The 10,678-nt window shown below is 46.1% G+C and overlaps 1 protein-coding gene across 6 annotated transcripts in view; it reads left to right on the forward strand.

The window, feature by feature from the left end:
- Positions 1–2,478: 2,478 nt before the first annotated feature.
- Positions 2,479–10,678, forward strand: part of TTC23 (tetratricopeptide repeat domain 23) — a 46,863-nt gene continuing 38,663 nt past the window's right edge. For 4 of the 6 annotated variants that reach the window (XM_014592760.2, XM_014592763.1, XM_014592759.2 and 1 more), the window contains exons 1-3: positions 6,124–6,270; positions 7,143–7,342; positions 8,235–8,358. In XM_014592760.2, the coding sequence (XP_014448246.1) occupies positions 6,219–6,270; positions 7,143–7,342; positions 8,235–8,358 (376 nt within the window). In that variant the 5' untranslated portion in view covers positions 6,124–6,218. Of the gene's footprint in view, positions 2,897–6,031; positions 6,094–6,123; positions 6,271–7,142; positions 7,343–8,234; positions 8,359–10,678 lie in introns of those variants that run through there. The other 2 variants (XM_014592762.2, XM_014592761.2) reach the window with 2 other exon arrangements.

A 10,678-nucleotide genomic window follows, 5' to 3' on the forward strand; every position in this document is an offset into this window, starting at 1 on the left:
AGAGCGCGGCTTCCTCCAAACTGGCCCCTCCCACGGCCCTACAGGAGTTTCCGCATCCGGGCACGAGGTAGAAGTTTTGACAGCAGCTTTAGGCTTGGTGCTTTCTGGGTTTATTTAATCCCTTCCAACCTCTGCAATCGCCCGCCGCTGACCTGTTGTTTAATTCATCCATTCTTTCAGGCACTTAGGCTCTTATTTAATACAGACATTGAGGGATTGCAGCTGTAACTCCCGACGTTGAGCGCCTGTTGCGTCCTGAAATCTGGACTCCGATAATTCCATTTAACCCTTAGCAGCGATCCCACGGCACAGGGACTGTCAGAACCGGATGCCGGAGGGAGCGAGTAACCAAATCAAGGTTTTTAGCGAATAGGCTCGGTTCGAGATTAAGGGCGCACTGGGCGCTTCAGGAAGATCCTAATTAGGCAGCCCTTCAAAACCCCAGTGTCAAATAAATTCTATAAATGTATATAAATTATGATACTTTGATCACATAAAAGGAAAGAAGACAGTGTTTTCTGTTGTGGAAAAAGATTGCCAAAAGGGATGATAACAATTTAGTTAAATATTACGGCAGTTCCCAGCATGGCGAAGAAGGCCATCAAAACATATGTCAAGATGAAAATGCCTATGTTAGCAGCAAGAGACCTCAGAGGAAAAGAGCTTTGTTTATGGTGATTTTTAAAAGTTCAGGCATTGTTTGAGAACGTTGGAATTTTCTTTTTATAAAGAATTATTTTATTTAACTTTGTTTTTTTTATTTGATCAGAAGAGAAAGCAAGTGACCAGGTCCGGGACTTGAACCATAATCAACCTTGGAGTTCTAGCATCCTTAACCACCATGCTGCTTGCTGACCCCTAAAATTTTATTTTTAAGTGTCTGGTTTGTCACTTTCTTTCTGTCTCTACCACAGGCCCATGATCCCTATAGCAAAAATCTCTCTCTCAAAGAACAAAGGTTGCTATGCTCATTAATCAGCAACTTTATGTCTAAAATTATTTTTTAAATGTTCCTTTCCTGAAGGGACCAGTAGTTGGCATAACAGCTAGGTCGCTGAACTCCCATGTAGTCGACCGCAGTTCGACCCAGTGGCACCCGTGTGCGTGTGCGTGCGTGCTCAAGATCCCAAGAAGAAAATGGAGGAGAAGGGATTGCGGTGTGGCCATCCCCCCTGGGGGGTGATTTCTCGCTTTCTGTCTCTCTGTCTCTCTCTATCTTAATGGTCAATAAACATGCCCTATAGCAAAAACCCCTCCAAAATAAATAAATAAACAAATAAATAAATAAATGTTCCTCTCCTGAAATTACCTTTGGGTTTTGTTTTGTTTTTGCCTTTGGAAAGGTATAAATTTGCTAGGGTCACATTGTCAAGCAACCTTAACTCAGTAATGAACTAGTTTTACATTGGCTCACTTAATTACTTTTAGAGATGTTACAACCTAGGAAGCAGTTACATTAAATTAAAAAAAAAAGTTTCAGAACAAGGTATGAATTATAATAGCATTTATCAGTTATGTAATCTAGTCTTCGCGTGTTACTGAAGGATGTAGCAGTTATAAGAGTTTTGTACGTTGTCATAATAGGAAGGAATATGTGTTACCTTTACTCAGAATTTTTTGTTGTTGTTGGACTCAAAATGAGGAAACCTATCATTCTGGTTAAAGAAAAAAAAGTCCTTAGGGTATTAAGGATCAATCAAAATAAGACTTGCTGCTAATTGCTATTATTAGAAGAGACACACAAAATTTTGGAGAGGTTTCTGTTTGTTTGTTCTGCTATAGGGCGCATGCGCTCGCCAGACAGACAGAGAGAGACAGAAAGAGAGAAATCACCCCCCAGGGGGGATGGTCACACCGCAATCCCTTCTCCTCCAGGGATCTTGGGCATGTACGCACACGCGCCCTGCATGAGTTTTAAGCTACCAGTTCCGGGACTCGAACCGTGGTTGACTACGTGGGAGTCCAGCAACATAGCCATTATGCTAACTGCTGGTTCCCCACACATACAAACTTTTCAAAGTAATCAATGCTTACCTCTTAGTTCTCATTTCTTTCTTAAAAAGAGAGAATATTGTTGTTTCAAGTCATCCACATCAGATCTCTGATCATGAAAAATAAACCATGTTAAAATAATTCTTATGTCCTCCCTAAGTTGTCATAAAAGTTGCCAAGTGATCGTATGTGATACGGTCGTGTCCTGTGACCACGCTTAGTTCTCTTGCTTTGGAGAGGGTCTGTCTGCACATTTGTCTCATTTAAAGAGGAGAAAGTCCTCTGATACAAGCGTGCACTTTTTCCCATCTTTTACCAACATCAACAGGCAGCGATACCACTTTAAGAACATTTCAAGGAAAAGGGCAACCCCATTTTAAAATTCCCACCTCTGGTTCCCAAGGATTGGGTTGCAAACTTCAACAAATTCTCTTCTCCACTTCCTATTGGTGAATGTGCTATCATTCATTCTTCTGCCTGGAGTTTTGCAAAGTACCCGGTTGCTTTAAGGGGTGGGGAAATACTGCTCCAATTTAGGCTGGAATTACCTGCTTTCGACTTTTTCATGCTTTTCGATCTGTACAAAGAATCCCCGAAGTGATCCAGAAAAAACCCAAGGGACAAACCAGGCTCCCAAGAAAATTGTGACTCCCTCGAAAAAGAAACGGAGAACCTCTCAAGCGGACTGGGTAAACTGACAAAGGGTTTTGTGACAGGGCTGGAGATCCGAAAGTGGAAACTTTTCCAGTGTTTGGCTAGTTTTAAAGGAGTATGTGCCAAAGGAAATTCAGAGGGAAGACAGGCACCATCCACCTAGCAGGAAGCGGAGTTTTCAGAGGGCATTGTTCTCTGTAGGGTGAGGTTGGAAAGCCTCGTCTGGAGGTTACCCCTGGCTTTTTGACAGGTAAAGAATTCATATTTTCTACTTTAAGGAGTGATCGATCGTTTGTTATTATTGTCGCTTACATGTGGATTTAGAAAGACATTAATACTGTAATTTTATCATGCAATAAATATTTTTGTTTGTCTATTATCATACTTGGTACAATAAACAGTTAACCTATTAAAAGATATGAGAAGGGCCAGCAGGCGCAATAGTGGTTAAGGCACTGGACTCCCCCATGGGCATCCATGGTTCGAGTCCTGGAGCCAGCGGCTTAAAATTCTCACCTGATGCGTGTACGTACGTGCATGCCCAAAGTCTCAAGAGGAGAATGGAGGAAAAGGGATTGTCGTGTGCTTATCCCCCCTGGGGCATGATTTCTCACTTTCAATCCGTCTGTCTCTCCAGCAAACACGTGCACCCTATAACAAAAATCTCTTTTAAAAATTTTTAAAAATAAGAAAGATAATGAGAAAATCGAAGTTGGCTTTGGACCCAAACTTTGTGTATATTGGTAGATTAAGAAATCCCAGGCCATAGCTGGGAGTGCCCAAGCAAAACATAGTATTGTTATCTGAAACTGAATCTATAGGTATTATATATAAGGATAAATACTTCAAAAAGAGGGATCAGCAGGTGGCATGGTAGTTAGGGCACCGGACTCCCACATGGCCTACTGCGGTTCGAGTCCCAGACCTGGAGTCTTACTTTCCTGCTTTCCCTTTCTCTCTCTCTTTCTCTGGCCAAATTAACAAAAAATAATGAAATTAATTTTTTTTAAGTTTTATTTCTTCATTCACTTATTTTAATCTGACCAGAGAGAGAAGGAGAGTGAGAAAGCAAGCCACCAGGTCCAAGATTTGAACCGTGGTGTTGGCCATGTGGGAGTGTCCAGCACCTTAACCACCATGCCATCTGCTGGTCCTGAAATAAAATAATTTTTAAAAAATTCTTCAAAAAGATATTCAGCATTCGTACGTTTAAAAATGATCATTTATATTAAAACATAAATATGAAATCTCAAGAAAATATTGATAAATAAGAATAATTATTTCTCAAGTGGCCTTTGCTAGTTCATACAAGGAGATATAAAATAATAAAATAGGGGGCTGGCAGGTGGCGTGGTCGTTAAGGGTGCTGCACTCCCACATGGCCGGCTATGGTTCAAGTCCTGGGCCTAGTGACTTGCTTTCTCACTTTCCCCTTCTCTCTCTCTCCTCCTGTCCCTCGCTGGTCAAATTAAAATAAATAAAGTTAAATGAAATAATTTTTTAAAAATAAATAAATAAAATAAAATATAGTTGCTCATATAGGAATATAGGATGCTCACACTCTAGCTCAGGGACACGTGAGACTCAGAAAATTTAAGTTACAACTATGGAGGCCCAGCCTTGGGAGGGCAGTTGGTGACATGCCAGACTACAGTCTGGAAGCCACGTGGTGACAGAGGTTCAATTCCCCCAGCTGGGTCAGCCTGAATACACCTTGGGTGTATGTGTGAATCACAGTCTTTAGAAACTGCAGGACTGAGGAAGAGGGATTGTGGTCAGTTTTTGACTCCAAGTGACCGTCATAGACCAGAGGTCTTCCGAAGCTTCAAACTGGTGTGAACTGAGCTATTGAGGCAGGCTTCGTAATATCAAGACCCAATTTGAGAGGCCAACGGATGGCGTAATGTGGAAGGCCGCATATCAGATCTTGCACATGAACAACTGTTCGTCCATTTTGTTCCCTTCCCCTAACATGGCCGTCTGTTTCTGTAAGCCGGCTTGCTCTTCCCAGGAGAAAATAGCTCAAGCTAGCCAGAGAGAAAACCGTATCCGGGACGACATCCTGTACCTGCTACTGTATTTGCTAACTGGTCCCAAACCCTTTTGTTTAGCCGTGGAACTGCTTGCATGGAAACCCCTCTCCCCTCGGAAATAGTGAACCTGCTTTACTGTATTTCTTTTTTATTTATTTATTTTTTTTTGAGAGAGATTTTTGCTATAGGGTGTGTGTGCTTGCCAGAGAGACAGAAAGTGAGAAGTTAACCCCAAGACGAGATGGCCATGCCACAACCCCTTCTCCTCCATTCTCTTCTAGGGATTTTGGGCACAGACACACACACACGCCTGGCGTTAGTTTTAAGCTGCCGGGTCCAGGGCTCAAACCATGGTTGACAAGGTGGGAGTCTAGTGATGTAATCATTACACCGTCTGCTGGTCCCTACTTAAGTGTTTTGTTTGTGTGTTTGTTTGTTTGTTTTTTGAGAAGTTTTTGCTATAGGGTGTGTGTGCTTGCCAGAAAGACAGAGAGACAGAAAGCGAGAAATCACCCCCCAGGGGGTATGGCCACACCGCAATTCCTTCTCCTCCATTCTCCTCTCGGGATCTTGGGCACGCACGCACACGCGCCCAGCGTGAGTTTAAGCCACCGGGTCCGGGACTCGAACTGTGGTTGACTACATTGGAGTCCAGCGACATAGCCATTACGCCAATTGCTGGTTCCATTTTTTTTTTTTTTTTTTTTTTACTATTTCTACAATGTTTTCCATATTCCTCAGCTCACCTATGGGCAAGGTTGTTTCTTTTTTTCCTTCCTATTTTTTAATTTATTTTTGCCATAGGATGTGTGCGCTCACCAGAAAGAGAGGGAAAAGTGAGAAATCTCCCACCCCAGGAGGGGATGGTCATGCCTCAATCCCTTCTCTTCCGTTCTTTTCTTGGGACCCAGGGCACCCATGCACATGTGCCCAGCATGAGTTTCAAGCTATTGGGTCCGAGACTCCATCTGCCACGGGCCATGTGGGAGTCCAGCACCTTAGCCACTGTGCCACCTACTGCCCCCCCCGCCCTGGCAGAGGTGTGGTTTAACAACTGGCATGCTCCCATACAGTCATAATGACTGTTATTTTCTAAGAGCCTCTGCCCCAGGGCCCCTGTCCCTCCCCCAGACCCCCCTTCATCTCCCTGCAAGCCAGCACCCAAATGCTAACACCCAGAACAGCAGGGGACCTTCAGAACCCAGCTCCAATGGAGTTGCCACCTACAGACCTTGGTCGGGGGCCCTCTGCTACTCCAGGTACTAAATGTCTTGAACATCACCTCTTAGAAGCAGAAGACTGAGGCTCCACTTCGGACCCCTTCTTCCCCCCCCCCATCCTCACCTGGGGCTGACCATGTGGCTCAGCATTCCACTGGGCAGGTCTGGCAGAAGGAACAGCATCAGTTGATTGGGGAAGTCTGACTGGCAGTTGTGGGTCCCCATTGAGAGGTGTAGGGACCAGGACCCCAGGCTGGCAGGGGGGTGGGGTGGGGGGTGGGCACAGGGCTGATTTCTAATGAAATTTTAAGCCCTAGACATGGCTGTTACAAAGAAAAGAAAAACAGCTGATGATAAGCATGTGGCTCAGAGTAAGTGAGCTGGTGGATTTTGTTTTTACTATAGGGCATGTGTGCTTGCCAGAAAGACAGAGAGAGAGAGAAAAAGGGAAAGTGAGAAATCACCCCCCTAGGGGGGATGGCCACGCTGCAATCCTTTCTCTGCCATTCTCCTCTCGGGATCTTGGGCACGCACGCACACACGCACCCAGCATGATTTTCAAATTTCTGGGTCTAGGACTTGAACCATAGTCAGCCATGTAGGAATCCAGAGGCTTAACCACGACACCACCTACTGGTCCGCCAGTTTCAATTTCTTTTCTTTTCTTTTTTAAATAATTATTTTATTTAACTTAATGTATTTATTTACTTATTTTATTTTGACCAGAGAGGGCCAAAGTGAGAGGGAGAGGGAAAGTGAGAAAGTAAGCCACCAAGTCCAGGACTCGAACCGTGGTCGACCATGTGGGAGTCAGTCCAGCACCCTTAGCCACCACGCTACCTGCTGGTCCCTCCCCCAGCTTCAATTTCTAGAGAAAAAAAAAAAAAGTGTTTTTTTGTTTGTTTTTATTTTTATTTTATTTTTGGAGAGGTTTTTGCTATAGGGCGCGTGTGCTCGCCAGACAGACAGAGAGAGACAGAGAGACAGAGAGTGAGAAATCACGCCCCAGAGGGGATGGTCACGCTGCAATCCCTTCTCCTCCATTCTCCTCTAGGGATCTTGGGCACACACGCACACGCGCCTGGCGTGAGTTTAAGCCACCAGGTCCGGGACTTGAACCGCAGTCGACTACATGGGAGTCCAGCGACATAGCCATTATGCTAACTGCTGGTCCCAGTTTTTATTTTTGAAAGTAACTATGGTAGTGGTCAGTTAACAGCTCTTTCTCTCCTTTAAAAACTAGAGGACAATGTCTGTAAAAGCATGCAGGAATCGCAGGAAGCACACGTGTCCGGCCACCTAGAGGAGATCGTGGCTGCGGTCAGTGTCACTCCCAGGAGGAAGCCCCAGAGCAGGCTGCCCCAGACAGCACTGTTCCAGCCACCACGGGAGAAGCTGCACCTCTGCGAGGAGAAGGCCACACGCTACGCCAGCAGCCACGAGGTGAGCAGCCCTCGTCCTACACCCGTACCCTGGAGCCCGAGCCCTCACGTAGGATCAAGAGAAGGAAGGTAGAGTCAGCCAGTGGCATGGTGGGGTAGGCCGCTGGATCCCTCATGGCCAACCGCACAGTTCAATTCCCAGGCCCAGTGGCTTGATGAACATGCCGGGTGTAAGTGCAGGTGTACCCAGAGTCCTGCGAGAATGGAGAAGAAGAACCGTGGCGTGCCCATCCCTGCCCCTGCACAGAGCAATGCTTTCTCGCTTTCCCTCTCTCTGTCTGTCTGTCCGTCTCTGGCAACCACACAGGCCTTATAGCCAATGACAAAGAAAAACAGAAAAATGTAGAGTAGTTCACAAGTGCATGCCTACTCTCAGGAGTTTGATGCAAGAGAGTGTATAATAAAGTGCCTTCGTTTTATTTTAAAGAATTATTTACTGGGGGCTGGCAGGTGGCATGGCGATTAAGGCAACTGGACTCCCACATGGCTGACCGCGGTTTGAGTCCCGGACCTGGCAGCTTGTTTTCCCACTTTTCCTTCTCTCTCTTTGGTCAGCTTCAGAAAAATAAAACCGAACCATGACAACGAATAAAATAAAATATTTTTTAAAAAAGAATTTTATTTATTTATTTATTTATTTATTTATTTTATTTCTGTTTGGAGAGGATTTTGCTATAGGTCACCCCCCAGGGGGGATGGCCGCGCCACAATCCCTTCTCCTCCATTCTCCTCTCGGGATCTTGGGCACGCACGCACATGCGCCCGGCGTGAGATTTAAGCTGCCAGGTCTGGGATTCGAACTGCGGTCAACTACGTGGGCATCCAGCAATGCAACCATCTGCTGGTCCCGACTATCACGTTTTAAGATGAGCCCTTGTTTCCCTCCCTAACAGTATAAACAGGCCGTCCACGAGCTCACGCGGTGCGTGGCACTGACGAGGATTTGCTATGGGGACTCGCACTGGAAGCTCGCAGAGGCTCACATCAACCTGGCTCAAGGGTACCTCCAGCTGAAAGGTGAGGCCGTCACAGACAGAACGCCCGGTCGGTGGGTGTCTGCGTTCTCTCCAAATTCAACTCCCCCTTAACCAAGAGGAGGAGGTTTGGGCTATTCTCCTTTCCAGATATTGAGAAGCATTCTCCTTTTCGAATCAAGAAGATATGTATATATAGTCGAAGGACAAAAAGGCAAGGAAGGTTATAACCCTTTTGGTTTCATTTTGGATGATCTTGAAAGTAGGGTTCTGGGCTGGCCGGTGGCATGGAGGTTAAGGCACTGGACTCCCACATGGTTAACCATGGTTCAGGTCCCGAACCTAGCAGCTTGAAAAATCACACTAGGTGCATATGTATACATGCCCAAAATCCAGAGAGGAAAATGGAGAAGGGATTACAGTGTAGTCACCCTACCGGGGTGGGGAGGTAAGTTCTCACTTTCTCTTTCATTGTCTCCCTCTGTCTCTCTCCAGTGAGTGCACGCACTGATAGTGAAATTCTTAAAAAAAAAAAAAAAAAAAGATTGTAAATAGTTACGGGACCAACAGTTGGCATAATGACTATGTCATTGGACTCCCATGTAGTCAACTGCAGTTCGAGTCCTGGACCCAGTGGCTTAAACTCACGCCGGGCGCGTGTGCGTTCGTGCCCAAGATCCCGAGAGGAGAATGGAGGAGAAGGGATTGCGGTGTGGCCATCCCCTCTGGGGGGTGATTTCTCACTTTCTGTCTCTCTGTCTCTCTCTGCCTGTCTGGCAAGCGCACGCGCCCTATAGCAAACACCTCTCAAAAAAAAATTAAAAAAAAAAACAAAACAACCAGATGTAAATAGTTCATTCTGACAGTCTACTTAATTTTTAATGAAAAGTGACATTGATGAGGATAACCTCCCAGGTTGGACCAGTGAATAAATAAAACAATAAACACAGAAAAGCATAGAACTGTCACCCAACAAAGCCTGCCCAATCCAATGATAGACGAAAATTCCAGCCGGATCCGATTATAGACAGACCCTACCTGTTAGGTCAAAGACTTAGGGCCGTGACCTCGGGGGATCACCTAGTTTAATACCCACCCTCTTCCCCCTGGTCTCTAGATGCCTAAGAAGTGAGCCCGAGCTGAAACAGCTTAAGCCCGGATCACACTGTGGCTAAGTAGCTGCTCTGAGACTAAGCGCTAGGATTTCAGGGGCCCGTCCCCAGTGTCCCACCATGGGGGATGTTCTCTGGCAGCACTGTCTCTCTGTAGGAGAGTCCGCCTTTCTCTGCTTAACTGAAAAGCAATACCAGCTCTATGCTCAGGTCTTACGGAGTGCCAGGCACTGTACTATTTTCAAACATGCCTAATCTTCCCCAGTCTTCCTCGCTGTCCTGGGAGGTAGGTGTTACTGCTATCCCTATTTAAAACAGAAGAAGCTGTCGCTGGACTCCCACGTGGTCAACCATGGTTCGAGTCCCAGACCCGGTGGCTTAAACTCACGCCGGGCGCGTGTGCGTGCGTGCCCAAGATCCCGAGAGGAGAATGGAGGAGAAGGGATTGCGGTGTGGCCATCCCCTCTGGGGGGTGATTTCTTGCTTTCTGTCTCTCTGTCTCTCTCTCTCTGTCTTTCTGCAGTGAGTACACACCCCCATAGCCAAAATATCTCTCAAAAAAAAAAAAAAAATAGAGGAAGCTCAATTTTCATAGTAAGGGTGAACAGAGGGTTCCTTTTGGGAAGATTGACTGGAGAGCCAATATTCTTCTTTTTTATTTTTTCTTTAAGTTCCCAGAGCACGTGTACACTTGCCAGAGAGAGACAGAGACATGAGAGAGAAGGGAGAGGAAGAGGACAGCCTCCTGTGGGGCAGTGAGCCGTGACATTGCCACGATTCCTTCTCCTCCATTTCTTCCCCCTGCGGGGAGTGTGTACACACCCGTACTCGGGTCTGACATGTTTTACAAGCCGCCAGAGCCGGGATTCAAACTGTAGTTGGCCCTGTGGGATCCGGCTCACCTAACCACTAAGCTACATGGCTGGCCCAGAGCCAGTGTTCCTTTTATTTTATTATTATTTTTTTTTTAAGAATGATTTTATTGGGACATAATGGCTATGTCGCTGGACTCCCATGTAGTTGACTGTGGTTCATGTCCCGGACCCGGCGGCTTAAACTCATGGCGGGCGCATGTGCGTGCGTGCCCAAGATCCCGAGAGGAGAATGGAGGAGAAGGGATTGTGATGTGGCCACCCCCCCCCAGGGGGTGATTTCTCACTTTCTGTCTGTCTGTCTGGCGTGCGCATGTGCCCTATAGCAAAAACCTCTCCCCCCCCAAAAAAAAAAAAAAAGGGATGATATTATTACAAC

Source organism: Tupaia chinensis, unplaced genomic scaffold (assembly GCF_000334495.1).
Source record: "Tupaia chinensis unplaced genomic scaffold, TupChi_1.0 Scaffold138490_1, whole genome shotgun sequence".
Taxonomy (NCBI): Eukaryota; Metazoa; Chordata; class Mammalia; order Scandentia; family Tupaiidae; genus Tupaia; species Tupaia belangeri.